At 52.1% G+C, this 14650-nt stretch overlaps 1 protein-coding gene across 1 annotated transcript; it reads left to right on the forward strand.

The window, feature by feature from the left end:
• The first annotated feature begins 949 nt into the window (after nt 1–949).
• Nucleotides 950–14314, forward strand: LOC102694949 (aldo-keto reductase family 1 member B1-like). Its single transcript, XM_069192014.1, has 10 exons — nt 950–1203; nt 2194–2361; nt 3134–3250; nt 4333–4410; nt 5062–5184; nt 6847–6953; nt 9192–9273; nt 9755–9838; nt 11004–11086; nt 13185–14314. Exons 1-10 carry the CDS (start codon nt 1138–1140, stop codon nt 13225–13227), a joined length of 951 nt encoding a protein of 316 aa, XP_069048115.1. The 5' UTR covers nt 950–1137; the 3' UTR covers nt 13228–14314.
• Nucleotides 14315–14650: the final 336 nt, after the last annotated feature.

A 14650-nucleotide genomic window follows, 5' to 3' on the forward strand; every position in this document is an offset into this window, starting at 1 on the left:
GACAAGGAACAGGGGTTAAAACCTTAACGGGACCAGGCGCTTCCTGGTCCCGGACTCGCACGATATGGAAATCGGCTGCAGAGACCGGAAGAGCGTCAGCGCCTGGCTTTTAAGGTGGGCTGGGAATGGGAAACAGGTGCAGGGAATGAAGTCTTTAGTGAAAGGGCTGGAGCACCCTTAAGGAGGGGGGACTATAGTCGTGACAGGTAGCTGCGTCAGCATGCGTAGGCTGCAAAGGAACAAGTAATAGGTTTATTCCATGCTGAAAAAAAAGAAGAAAGAGAACACAACGTTTCGGCCGTGGAGCCTTCTTCAGGTGTGAGAGAGACAGGGCAGTAGGCAAAGGTTGGGAGGGAGGAGGAGTGAGAGGCGGGAGCAGGGGACAGAAAGAGAGGCCAATCAAGAGGTGTGAAGTCAGAATGGGTGCAGAGAGGTGTGAAATGAAACTTCCAATGAATGGAGAAAATGTAAAAGAACAGTAGTCTGTCGTTAAGGGAAGGGAGAATGTGTGATCCTAGCTGCAGAATAATTTTAGTTTCGGTGAGTTCACCTGTTCACCTGTTTATTTTTTTTTTTGAGTCCATTGCTCAAGGGTGTAGTTTTTTTTCTTCGAGATTTGAGTAATGGGGTTTAGAGAGTTTAAACTGATTTTTTTTTATTAGAAAAAGTAATAAAGATTACCCCCACCATCCTCTTTTTTTTGAAAACCAAAATATGGTCACCCTACTTGATCAATTTGTGCGAAAAGGGTCATCTTCCGTTCTTCGTTTTGTTTTTTTAGCTTGGACCGCTGTTTCTGCTCAGTACTGTTGTGTATCGTCTTCTGTTTGTTTTTTTTTTATTTATTTCTGGGGGGGGGACCCACATAACTTCATTTCTCGTTAAGGGCGGGGGGGCGGCGACGACCTTCGCCGTTTTTCCACGCGTGGTTTGGCCCTGAGGGCGCACCGTCATACGAGAGTACCAATCCGCCCCGCCTCTCATCAGAAAAGCTTATCGGACGGGTTCCACTTCGGCACAGGGTGCAGAGATCGTCGGCAGTTCCCCGGTGCAGCCTGGCCATTTGTGGGGGAGAGGAAAAGCGGCGCAAAGCTGCTCGCCGGCAAATCGGAGCTCTAGATCTCGCTGCCTGCAACGATGGCGACCTGCGTGGAGCTGAACACGGGTGCGAAGATGCCCATTCTGGGGCTGGGGACTTGGAAGGTAGGAGGGTGTTCGAGCCGAGGACTTTTTGTTGCATAAGCAAGCATGCATGTGCGTTGACCTTAAAAAATAAAATGAAATAAAATCGCATCTGCTCCTGCGTGTATGTGGGTCATTAAAGTTCCGCTTGTGTCAGGTGATCTCGGTTTGACGTGTGCGTTTTTTTTTTGTCGACTGCTGTTAAGTCACTCGTGCATGAAGTTTCTTGACAGGCGGGTGCTAGGAGGGGGTGGTGGTGGTGGCATAGCTGTATGGTACTGGGAAGGTTCCCGGCAACGTTCCCAAAACGTCCGAGCAGCTGTACCGTTTCGAGTTCGGGGCGCGTCAGGGGTGGCAGATGTATAGAGTCTGCAAATCGCTGTCGGCGTGAACAGCGCTCCGGGGCTCGGCCCCACCCGCGTGTTTTCTTTCTCTCTGGGTTGAAAACAGCCCCCTCCCCACACCCCCCCCCGCCCAGAAACGCACACTATTCAGCACTAACACAGTAGACATTTAAGGGCCGGTACGACAATGGGTTGTGGTCTGAACGCCTTCTCTTAATCCCACGAACTGCTGAGATGATAAAATCAAACACCCGGCAGCTCGGTCGAGGCCAATATTTTGGGCTGGGTGCCACGGTCGCACGTGACCGTTGCCTCAAAAGCTCATTGGGGTGGCGGTGGGTGTCTGGCTTCGAAGGGGGATCCTTCTGTGTGGAGCGTGCATGTTCTCCCGGTTTTCTTCCCACCTTGTTGAAGACATACTCCCTGTGTGCCTTGTGAGTGGGTGCAGTCCTGTACAGGGTCTAGCCCAGCCTGGAGGTATAGGGTCGGGGGCGCTGGGTAATTAAATTAGCTGGGACGGGCTCAAGCATGCCCGAAGGAGCGCAAGATCCGACCTGGCGCTGGTCAGACCCGGAGCGGACCGGGCTGCTGTCCCAGGCGATCCGTGTCCGGAGCTGGGACTGCACCAAGGGGGGTCAGATTTAACGGCGCGTTCTCCTGTCGCTAGGCCAAGCCAGGCGAGGTGGGCCAGGCGGTGAAGACCGCCATCGACGCCGGCTACCGGCACATTGACTGCGCCAGGGTGTACGAGAACGAGGGCGAGGTGGGGGAGGCCGTTCAGCAGAAGATCCAGGAGGGCGTGGTGAGGAGAGAGGACCTCTTCATCGTCAGCAAGGTAGGAGACCTGGCCTGAGTGCCTTTCAGACAGACCCCCTGTTGTATGTGAGACTGAGAACACCTGAGAGAGTATCACCTCCGGAACAGGCCCCTTGATCGTGCCGACGAGAGACACGGTGACTTCTCATAATAATATCATTATTCCCTACACCTCTATAGCCCCTGTCTGGACCCTCCACTCATCCCAGGTCAGGGGGAATCCCACTACCCCCACCAGTGTGCAGCCCCACCTGGATGATGCTCCAGTCCTCTCACACACACCAGCTCTCAGTGGGGAGGAGAGCAGAGGGATGGAGCCAGTTCAGAGAGGGGGGTTATTAGGAGGCCGTGAGGGGTAAAGGCCAGGGGGGGAAATTTGCCCACACAGACTGCAGGGTGAGCACCCATCTCCCATCCAGGTACTGGCCAGGCTCACACCTGCTGAGCTCCAGTGGGGTACGTCAGTTGCAGGGGGTTATACAGTAGCTGCTGGCTTCTAACTTCATAGACTTCAAGATCTGATCCAGTGCCGGTCGGTCAAATACGGCGCGGATCAGACTGCTATACGAGAGGGATCTTTGACACGTACGCACGCACGCACACAGTGTCTCCCCTGCGGTGCTCTGAATCCAAGCAGTCCTGCAGGAAGGTTGATGGTCTGACCACAGCTCTGACCAGCCTCTGTTGTCACCGTGAGAGGGTGTTTAGAAGTGACCCATTAAAGCATGGATCAGAACTGTCACACAGCTGGGGGCCCCTCTGACACCCCCCCCCCCGTCTCCTCCTCACAGCTCTGGTGCACCTTCCACGACAAGCAGCTGGTGAAGGAGGGCTGTCAGAAGACGCTGGCCGACCTGAAGCTCGCCTACCTGGACCTGTACCTGGTTCACTGGCCCATGGGCTTCAAGGTGACGGGTCCGCCGCGACCTCTGACCTCTGACCTCTGACCTCGTAGCTGGACCACGTCCAAGCGCCGTCCAAGCTAAGGCTAACGGTACCCGCGGCGGGGACGGTGCTTGCTCTGTGGGGTTTATATAACGAAAGTTCAGGAGGGAAGACGGCGGCCAAATTCAGTCGCGCTTGGCTGTCGGTAATCCGCCATCGTCCTTTCCTCTCCTGAAACAGTTATCAATGCCGTACGAGATGCCCTTCTCTCCCTCGCACACGTCTCCTTCTCCTCCTCCTCTGCAGCTGCCCCTGGGTACCTCCTCTTCCCACGGGGGGGGGTCCCCCCAGCCTGCTTGTCCCCCTGGGACAGGAGGTCAGCCCTCAGCCAAGAGAGTTCAGCCACACTCTGACTTAAAACACTCCATAGTCCTTTCAGTGCACGGAGCTCTTGGGTGGTGTTATTCCTAGTGATCTAAAACGTGTGACGAGATCAAGCCCAGTCGCTCCTGGTTGTCCTGGCTTGCACAGCGTCCTTTTCCTAGCAAATGCCCTGGCAGAGCTGTATACTGTCTAGAATGCGGGGTTGGTGATGATGTCACTCCTGTAACCGGCTCAGCGTGTGCTGAGCCCCGTTCCATGAGCGTATCAATCCATGAGGACGTCTGTCTCCCTGACACAGCCCCGCCGTACTCCGGTATCGGACGGGCCTTAAAAACCCTCATCGCCCAGCGAGCGCGGGAGAGTTGATCACTTCAGGACGCACATAAAATCCCCCCCATTGCGTTCACAGCGGAGAGCGCTGAGCCTGCGCTCAAGCAGACGGACAGATCGTGAGTCCCAGTGAGGGGGAGGATGCCAGGCTGGTGGAGCACATGTGCTCAGAGACACTTCCTGGACCGCAGATAACTCCTCCGCAGTGGCTCGAGACTAGGCGGTTTCGCACAGCCCAGATTGCAGGATGGGATGGCGTTGGTTCTGTAACTGGCTCGGTGCACGAGGCCTAATAAAGATCTCAGAAAATGCCACTTACTTCACAGCTGTCTCACAGACGTTCGCTGGTGCCTGTTCTCTTCCATGACTCCAGGTTGTTTTGCTTCTGCAGGCCGGTTCAGGGGATTTTCCTATGGACGAGAATGGGCTGACCATTTCGGACAACTCCGACTTCGTGGACACTTGGGAGGTGGGATTCAGAAAGCTTTTTGGCCCGTGTCCCTACTCTGAGCGCGCTCCAAAGGAGGAGTATAAAATAGAGGTGGTACAGTCCGTCAGAGGACCGTGACGCTGGGAGGGGTGTAGAGTAGAGATGGTACAGTCCGTCAGGACTGTGACGCTGGGAGGGGTGTAGAGTGGAGATGGTACAGTCCGTCAGAGGACCGTGACGCTGGGAGGGGTGTAGAGTGGAGATGGTACAGTCCTTCAGAGGACCGTGATGCTGGCAGGGGTGTAGAGTAGAGATGATACAGTCTTTCAGAGGGCCGTGATGCTGGTAGGGGTGTAGAGTGGAGATGGTACAGTCCTTCAGAGGACCGTGATGCTGGCAGGGGTGTCGAGTGGAGATGGTACAGTCTTTCAGAGGACCGTGATGCTGGGAGGGGTGTAGAGTGGAGATGGTACAGTCCGTCAGAGGACTGTGACACTGGGAGGGGTGTAGAGTGGAGATGGTACAGTCCGTCAGAGGACTGTGACACTGGGAGGGGTGTAGGCTAGACATGGTACAGTTCGGCCATAACCAAATGGGACGTACCAAGCTGATGCTAATCATGGTTTTGGGGTTCAAACTCTGCTCCGACTGTCTGAGGAAGAGCATCAACCCCGGAGTCTGTGTCCTCAGGGCATGGAGGAGCTGGTGGACGCTGGCCTGGCGAAGGCCATCGGAGTGTCCAACTTCAACCACGATCAGATCGAGAGGTTGCTGAACAAGCCTGGTTTAAAGTACAAACCCGCCAACAACCAGGTAGGAGTCCTGTTCTGGGGTCTGGGGTTCTCCATTCTGGCGGCGCGCAGCATAAATTATAATAAAACTGCAAATTCAATTCCTGTCGCGTAGTAGAAATATTGCGTCAGCGGGTGATCGTTTAAAATGATTTGTAATCCCTTTGAAAAGTAGAAACGTTGCGGTGGCCGTGCAGCGATCGACTTGCTTTGTACAGAATCACAACACCCGTGACGTAAGATGACACAGGACCTCCCACAAGCACTCTGAGAGCCCTGCGGTGTCCCATTTGTGCAAAGACAGCATGTTTCATACCTGTTTTATTTGAAACGCAATATTGCGTTCAGCACTTCGATGCTTTACCTCGAGATGTCTAAGGAGGGGAAAAAAAGAAAGTCACCGAAAACCAAAGAGGGGGGCGGAAAATGTAAACGCTTGATTCAGAGCTCGACGTTTTCGTTACCATGGCAGCCGCAGGCCTTTTTAGGTTAAGGTCACCTTCGGCTCCGCGCACGTCTCGCCTGCCTAGAGAGCACGGCCGCTTCCCGAAAATAGGGTCTTGAGAGCCCCTCGGAGGCGTGTGTTCCCTGAGGTACCCGTGGCTCGTTCAGTCTAAGAAGCCCCGGTGTCGCTATCCCACGATGCTCGGCGAACCCCTGTGTTCCCTGCCAGCCTGGAGTAATGAGCTAATAATGGCATTGGAACAGACCGCACTGTTTTATTTTCAGCCAGGCACCAGGCAGTTCATTCCCCTCCCCCCACAACCAGCTACCAACAGTTTTCCGAAAGTAGGAACGTTCATTTCCTCTTGTCTGCTCCCGGCACTGTTAAATCTGACGTGCTCGTTCCGGTTGTCCCAGGGGAGCAGTTTGTCATCGGCTCCTCTGTTTCTTCATTTCTGAAATGTGTTGCGCTTCCCATGTGCTATACTGATGTCTTAGCTCCTGGCGCTCGATGCTAATTAATCTGGGGTGGGGAGGGCTTGGGAATTGGGGTGCCCTGCAGTTTCCCAGCAGCCTCGTCGCCCGTTTGCACACCTGCTGTCCGGGAGATAGTTCTCTTGCAGTCGCGCGTTTTTTCCCGTCAGTGCCTAACGAGCAGCGTCTACCGTCTGTGGGCCCGGAAACGTAGTTTTCTCCCCCTTTGTGATGGAGAGAACCTGTTTTAATTAAAGTGTGGCGCACAGAATCTCCCTCCCTGACCCCAGATGCCCACCAGTGCGCGCGAGAGCCAGTTCCTTAACCCTCCAATGTGCGTCCCTCGTGCGAAGAGAACGTTTTTGGCCCGTGGGTTCCTCGTGTTTCACCGACTTGCGATTCAGCGGGGCGCTGGCTCTGTGGCTCGGGACCTGCGCCTGTGGCCGGGAGGTTGCCGGTTCGAATCCCGCGGCCCAGCAGAGGAATCCTACTCCGTTGGGGCCCCCCTGAGCAAGGCCCTTCACCCCAGCTGCTCCAGGGGCACCGTATAAATGGCCGACCCTGCGCTCTGACCCCCAGCTTCTCTCTCCCTGTCTGTGGGTCTCACGGAGAGCAAGCTGGGGTCTGTGAACAAGACAAATTCCTCATGCAAGACACTGTATATAGCCAATAAAGTGATCTGATCTGATCTTATCTCTCTTTATCGGGTAAGATTTTTTCCTGGAGCTGCAGTTCCCTGTATTCAAGGACATTCCCTGTGTTGCAGATCGAGTGCCACCCCTACCTGACCCAGGAAAAGCTGATCGGCTACTGCCACTCCAAAGGCATCACTGTGACGGCGTACAGCCCCCTGGGCTCGCCTGACAGATCCTGGTGAGGACAGCGCCCCTGCGTGTGTTTGTTGGGACGTGTGTTTGTTGTCGCTCCTGTTCTTCAAACCCCAGCAGTGCAATCCCAGCTTTATTATCGCCTGGGGGGTGGAGGAAACTTTATTTGATGACGCAGTCTCATCCAACATTGCAACGAGGAAGACAAACATTACCAACAGAGAAGACGGCGAAGGAACACGTCATAGGTTTATTCCACACTGAAAAGAGAAGAACACACAACGTTTCGGCCGCGGAGCCTTCTTCAGGTGTGAGGAAGACAGGGCAGTCAGCGAAGGTAATGTAGCGGAAGAACAAAAGCTGGGAGAGAGGAGGAGCAGGAGGCAGGAGCAGGGCTGGCCAATCAGGTAGTGTGAAGTCAGGATAGGTGAAGAGAGGTGTGAAAGGAAACCGACAATGAATGGAGGGAATTTAGAAGAAAAGAAGTCTGTCGTTAATAATAATAATTGCTTACACTTATATAGCGCTTTTCTGGACACTCCACTCAAAGCGCTTTACAGGTAATGGGGATCCCCTCCACCACCACCAGTGTGCAGCCCCACCTGGATGATGCTCCAGTCCTCTCCCACACACCAGCTCTCAGTGGGGAGGAGAGCAGAGGGATGGAGCCAGTTCAGAGAGGGGGGTTATTAGGAGGCCATGATTGGTCAGGGCCAATAGGAAATTTGGCCAGGACACTGGGGTAACACCCCTACTCTTGTCGAGAGACACCCTGGGATTGTTAATGACCACAGAGAGTCAGGACCTCGGTTTTATGTCTCATCTGAAGGACGGCGCCTGTTTACAGTCTAGTGTCCCCGTCACTATACTGGGGCATGAGGACCCACACACACCGCAGGGTGAGCGCCCCCTGCTGGCGCCCCCTGCTGGCCCCACCCTGCGCTCTGACCCCCAGCTTCTCTCCCTGTCTGTGTGTCTCATGGAGAGTGAGCTGGAGAGCGAGCTGGGGTCTGCTTTGAGTGGAATGTTCTGGACATTCCACTCAAAGCGCTTTACAGGTAATGGGGATCCCCTCCACCACCACCAATGTGCAGCCCCACCTGGATGATGTGACGGCAGCCATAGTGCGCCAGAACGCTCCCTACACAGCAGCTCTCAGTGGGGAGGAGAGCAGAGTAATGAAGCCAATTCATAGAGGGGGATTATTAGGAGGCCATGATTGGTCAGGGCCAATGGGAAATTTAGCCAGGACGCCGGGGTTGTGAGGTGTGATCCTAGCTGCGGGATCATTTTAGTTTCCGTCGTCTTTCTGATGTATGTACAACAGAGAAGACAGCACAGCAGTGTCACAGGAGAGGAGAGAAGAGAGTTACTTAAGAGAGTTAGTTAACAGGGAGGTCATTCTGGCCTTCTGCCATAAGACTTGTACAACGCATCCACCTTGCGTCTGGGCAGAGGCAACATCGACAGTGACCTGTTTCTGGACTGAACGCATCTACACGTCTCCTGCTACATCTGTTCTCTTTCTTTTCTTTTCCCGTCTACAACCGTTTTCTGTGCAATATATGCCAGGGACCTGTGCAATACATCTATATCTATATTTATAGCTATATCTATATTTACATCTATATTTATATTCATATGTGTGATACGATTTTTCTGTGTACTGTTCTGTTCTAGTTTGTTCTTTGTGTGTCCGGACTGTGAGTAACTCTTAGTGCACCCCTCACTGGACTGATTGGATTGTATGTATTGTACTATTGTTATTATTGTATCATTCGTTACACTGTGGCTGTGTTGTCTGTGTTAAGCTGCTGTTGCGCTGCAATTTCCCTCACGGGATCAATAAAGTATCTATCTACTTCACTTTGTTTAGAGAGATCTAGCTGTGGGAATGCAAGTCTGTTACCTCTACACAGAAGGGAGTTGTATAGGCAGAACAAACTCATTGATGGGGAAGTCTTCGAAGAAAATACCCTGTCAGAAGATAACCAAGGGACACAATGGAAATTTTGGAAAAGGCACTGTGGTCTGAGTGCTACCTGGCATTTTTAACCGAGGAGCACACATTTACGGGGTTAAAAAGGCGACACGTTTCATTCATTCGCTCATGAAACGTCTGCTCTTTGTGAAATTCTAAACTGGGGGAGGGGTGATTTTGTGTATTACTGTGTTACTTTTCAACAAAGATATTGCCAGGGTCTTTTACATAGAAAAGATGGAAGGGTGTGGAGTATTGCTTTTGGGAGATGAAGTGACAGCTTCATGCTGATATTTCCCCCAGGGCCAAGCCAGATGACCCCTCTCTGCTGAAAGATCCGAAGATCCAGGTCATCGCGGAGAAGCACAAGAAGGCCCCTGCTCAGGTGAGAGCACATTTTTCCAAGCGTTGATGGAAATCGGACTAAGTTCAGGTGTCGGTGGGGGGAAAAACGGGGAGAACATCTCATGTAGTCGTCTGGAAGTTGCGATGTCTTTGTGTAGCTCGGGGCACGTCTGGTGACTGATCCAGGCTCGCTGGTCTCAAGAGCTGTGGGATACGTCCACCTTTGGACTGTGTGTTACTATAGGACTGGACAGCTCTGGACTGATTGACCAGCCACTATCCAGAGGGAATCGCATGGATAAGGGTCAGGCCAAGTCAGCTGAACACTAGCCTGCGATGATATTTCTGCAGGCTCCCAATTGGCCCGAGTTCCTTCACAAACGTAGCGGTGTGTGGCTTTGGTACTGGTACGTATAGCGGGACGTTGGACAACTCGGGGTGAGGCCTGATGCCCCTGGACTGGTCAGCGGGGGTGGTGTAGCAGTCCAGCCCCACAACGTTTCCCCGTCCCGTCTCCTCAGGTGCTGATCCGTTTCCACATCCAGAGGAACGTCATCGTTATTCCCAAGTCCAGCAACCCCGAGCGCATCCGGGCGAATTTCCAGGTAATGGACTTCGTTGGGGGTGGGGGGGGACGACGACACAATGAGCTAGTGTCCTGTCCGGAATGTGTCTCGCACCAAAGATGCATGTAAGCATTACTGAATTGGTTCGGTTCAGTCTGTCATCTGCACAAGTGCCATGAAAGGCTTATTTGCCTGGATCAGCTCCAATACAAAGACGTTAAAGGAATCACCAAAAACATCAACACAGAACAGCAGCAGCAGCAACAACAGGTTAAGTAACATCCGACTTAAAACAAAAAAAGTCAGACTAGCAGTGTGCGGAGAAATAAAATCTCGGTGTGAGCCGGTGGTTCAGTAATCTGACAGCTCGTGGGAAGAAACTGTCTCTGAATTGGGAAGTTTGTGCCTTTTGTGCTCCTATAACGCTTCCCAGAGGGAGAGGGGGAGATAAGTTAATGGCAGAACTGAGTGCAAGTAGAAAAGTACCTTGTTCATCTGGTTAAATATTTTCTGCAACTGTATCGAACTGCTTTTCATCTGGTTTCCAAACTTTTACCGGTGTGTTTGAGCTACTCATAACGTCACAGCAGTGTACATCTAGCCTAATCTAGGGGCAGAGCGGTGGCTCTGTGGCTAAGGATCTGCGCCTGTGACCGGGAGGTTGCCGGTTCAAATCCCGCGGCCGGCAGAGGAATCCTACTCCGTTGGGCCCCTGAGCAAGGCCCTTAACCCCAACTGCCCCAGGGGCGCCGTACAATGGCAGACCCTGCGCTCTGACCCCAAGCTTCTCTCCCTGTCTCTGTGTCTGTGTCTCCCTGGAGAAAAGCTGGGGTATGCGAAAAGACACATTCCTAATGCAAGAAATTGTATAGGGCTAATAAAGAAACATTAAAAAACATTAAACACATTAATCCGTCAGCCAGACGAACACATTTCTGTAACGAGTAGAGATTTCCATCAACGGCATGGGAATGCAGTCATTATAGACTAAGGCAAACACGTATGAAGCAACTGAAACTGGCACCTTAAGATCTGGAGAAGCAGGGCTCTCCCAAGTCCCAGATTCTGCAGCTGGACGGCAAGTCAAGTCCCCGGAACCCAGCTGGGTGCAGTGACTGGTTCTCGTTTCCCAGCGTGAAGCGTTTGCCCCTGTCGGGACCTGTCCCGCAGGAGCGCGATTTGAATTCTTCCCCTGGCGCGGCAGGTCTTTGATTTCGAGCTCGACGGGGAGGACATGAAGACCATCCTGAGCCTGAACAGGAACTGGAGGGCCTGTCCGATGCACTGGTAAGTGGGGAAGACGTTCTCCAGGCCAGGGCAGGGTGCTGGATTTGCAGCAGTTTTGGGTCTCACCCATGGAGTGAGGAAGGAGCTATGCCTGATCTATCAAAATGGCGTTTGGATTCAGGTGGGATAGGGTACCCTAACCCTAACCCTAACCCAGAGCTGTGAAACTGGGTGACCAGACTGGACTGAACTGTCCCCTGTTAGATTATCATGCCCCATCACATCTCTTGCAGTCCCATTGCTGACTGATTAAATTAAATGCATCTTAAGGGCTACTTTGGTGGAGTTCGGCGGTTGTGATGTGATGGGGGTCTTTTTTTCTTCCTGAGTGCCTGTAGGTTTACACACTCTTTCCAAAGTAACACAGTCTTGCAGCCTACCAACCTGAAGGCAAGATGCAGCAAGTCATGGATTTTTATTTTATTTGTGAAAATGTGTGGCACCTCCCCACCTTCCAAGTGCGAAAAGAGGTGCTCAGTCATTTTGGAAAGTCAGTACAGATGAAAACCTAGAAAAACGCGTTGCCTACAGGGTGTATATCCACAGCCCTTAGTGAGTACATTGTGGAAACAACTTTTGCTTGAATTACGTCCGTAATTCTGTGTAGATCGGTCTATACAAAGGATAATAATTGCTGACTCTTACATAGCTCTCTTCTGGACTCTCCACCTGGATGATGCTCCAGTCCTCTCACACACACCAGCTCTCAGTGGGGAGGAGAGCAGAGGGATGGAGCCAGTTCAGAGAGGGGGGTTATTAGGAGGCCCTGATGGGTAAAGGCCAGGGGGGACATTGGCCAGGACACTGGGGTAACACCCCTACTCTTGTCGAGAGACACCCTGGGATTGTTAATGACCACAGAGAGTCAGGACCTTGGTTTTACGTCTCATCTGAAGGACGGCGCCTGTTTACAGTCTAGTGTCCCCGTCACTATACTGGGGCATGAGGACCCACACAGACCACAGGGTGAGCGCCCCCTGCTGGCCCCACTCACACCTCTCCCAGCAGCAGCCTCAGCTTTCCCAGGAGTCTCCCCTCCAGGTACTGACCAGGCTCACACCTGCTGAGCTTCAGTGGGGGCTGGGAGCTGCAGGGTGATCTGGCTGCTGGCATAATGTATAGCACCTAGATTTGGGCGTGTTGGCTCGATCCTCCTTACTGAGCGTTTGGCGTACAGCCTTTCTACAGGCTCTGTACTGTATATCGGCAGTCTAAATCCTGATATAGAGCCCTGTTTTCTGTGCACCCCAGATTCAGATATGCCAAATCTACACTTCAGCAGGGAGCCCAAGTGTTCTGCTTGCTTTTTTTTAATGACGCCCCCCCTTGTCGTCATGATGACGACGCTACGCAAGGTTGAATCAGAAAATCTATCCTGTCTCTGGCAGAGCAGACTGCTGCCAGAGGTGTTTTTCTTTGTGAAATAACACTCGAAGAATTCATCACACAGCCCTCGCATTTCAGGTTCCAGCCAGGAACGAGCACAGAATTGGGCAGGACTGCTGACCCAGATTGTTTCAAGTTGCAGAAGGCCTTACAGAGCACTGTCTGGGCCGCGCCCCTGCTGTCCAGCAAACTGCTGCTTATTTCAGCAAAGTGGCTGGTGTGTTTTTATGAAAGTAGGGCATAACTCCCCTCTCCCGTTTCTTAACGTGTGGTGGCAGGATGTGAAGATAAGGGCTCCGAGTCAATTCAGTAGGCAAACCACGCTTTGAGTCAATCTCGATTGTGAGGTTCACGACGACAAGGGGGGAGGAGGCAATTGAAAAAAACAAACAAAAGCAAGCAGAAGTCTTGGGCTCCCAGCAGAAAGCGTAGAATTGGCAAATCTGAATCGGGGTTCGATGTGTGCTGAGGATAGTTAGCGATTGGAGCCCGAGATGCTCCGAGCTTGCGTCTTGGGGTTTGTGGATTTCCTAGAAATCTTCGTGGCCAGTTGCCTGGGAGTCCCCTAAACAAAGATGGACAAAGATGGCGACCCTCTGCGTCCTGTGTATTGTAAAGAGAATCCACTTGTGTGGATCCCACACGTTTTTGGGTTAAAGGTTTTGATGAGCTCGCTCTTCATTTTTTTTTTTCCCGTTTTGTTTTGTTCCAGGGCTGTGAAGCATAAGGACTATCCATTTAACGCCGAGTATTGAGGAGAAGGGAGAGTGGTTTCCCCCAGTCTGCCCCCCACTCCAGTGTTGGGGGGAATTCTGTTGCCCTCATGACGATGCTCTTGTTGCGTTGCATAAGACAGCCCAGCTCAGTCACACCGCCAAACCCTTCATTGACCTCATAATTACAGGATTCTTTTGAACTGTTTAACTCGTTTCAGCTCTTAAACACTTCCACTTCAATAACACTTCTCCGGACCCTCCACTCCGAGCTCTTCCCAGGTCAGGGGGAATCCCACTACCCCCACCAGTGTGCAGCCCCACCTGGATGATGCTCCAGTCCTCTCACACACACCAGCTCTCAGTGGGGAGGAGAGCAGAGGGATGGAGCCAGTTCAGAGAGGGGGGTTATTAGGAGGCCATGAGGGGTAAAGGCCAGGGGGGAACGGTCAGTTACCTGCTGAGCTTCGAAATTCCAGAAGATGATAAATTCCCCAATTTGTTAGTAGAAATAAGTCTTTCAGTCATGCAGTTTGTTTGCTCAATTGAGGCTTTGCTTAGGTAATTTTGAGCACCTGGAATGCAGTCCCAAGAGGATTTGGAACCCCTTTTATTAGGAACTTTGGTAGTGAGTTCCAAGTTTATTTTTATTTTTTTTATAGCCATCCGCTCAACCAAAGCAAGTTCAGAATTCCAGTGTAGAAGGCGTTTCAAGCCACACTCTATGTTGACATTTAAAAAAGTTTTTTCCCCCCGAGGTACAGTTTGCTGTTGGCGCTTAAGAAATTGCAGGGCGCTGGGCTCAAGCAGAATTCGATTCAGTTTATTTTTATATAGCGCCTTTCACAACAAAGTTGCCCCCAAGACGCTTAACAAAGCAAGTGACCCTACCTGTTGTGAATACAGAACGGAAAAGCTGAGCTGGTAGCAGATCGTTTGTGCCTACCTCTACCACTTCCCAATTTCTGGCCTTGCTGGAAACTCTCTTCATCTGCATTTTACTGAGATGGCAAAAAGCACTTCCGATTTCCTTCAGCGTGATAAGCTCCTACCTTTCCCAACACTCCTCCGTGAAAGTACTGAGAAAAACATGTCTACATTTTGTCTAAATAAAACTGGGCTTAAAACACTTGTTTTGCGTCGTTTTGGAGTGTATGGTCTGGTGAATAACTGGAGTCTCCGATCCCTGCTTTTGTTGGTTTTAGTTAGTAGCTAATGGATTCAAGGCTTTCACCCACTGGCTGGGCAGCTTGTTCCACACCCCTGCCACCCTTTGTGTAAAGACGTACCTGCTGTCCTGACTGGGGGATCTCACCCAGCTGCGTCTTAAAGGCAGGATACACCCTGGCTGGGATGTCAGTGCAGTGCAGGGCAAACACACGCGCACACACACACTCACACCAAGGCCGATTCGCCCACCAGCGTGAATCCAGACTGCGGGAGAGAAACGGAGCATCCGGAGGAA

The sequence above is a fragment of the Lepisosteus oculatus genome, chromosome 7, assembly GCF_040954835.1.
Source record: "Lepisosteus oculatus isolate fLepOcu1 chromosome 7, fLepOcu1.hap2, whole genome shotgun sequence".
In the NCBI taxonomy this organism is placed as follows: Eukaryota; Metazoa; Chordata; class Actinopteri; order Semionotiformes; family Lepisosteidae; genus Lepisosteus; species Lepisosteus oculatus.

Excerpts from the sequence above, each read along its gene's own strand:
- LOC102694949 (XM_069192014.1), top strand. The coding sequence starts at position 1,138 with ATGGCGACCTGCGTGGAGCTGAACACGGGTGCGAAGATGCCCATTCTG. Across the intron at positions 5,185-6,846 it reads ACAAACCCGCCAACAACCAG|ATCGAGTGCCACCCCTACCT; the intron begins GTAGGAGTCCTG and ends CCTGTGTTGCAG. Across the intron at positions 6,954-9,191 it reads GGCTCGCCTGACAGATCCTG|GGCCAAGCCAGATGACCCCT; the intron begins GTGAGGACAGCG and ends TATTTCCCCCAG.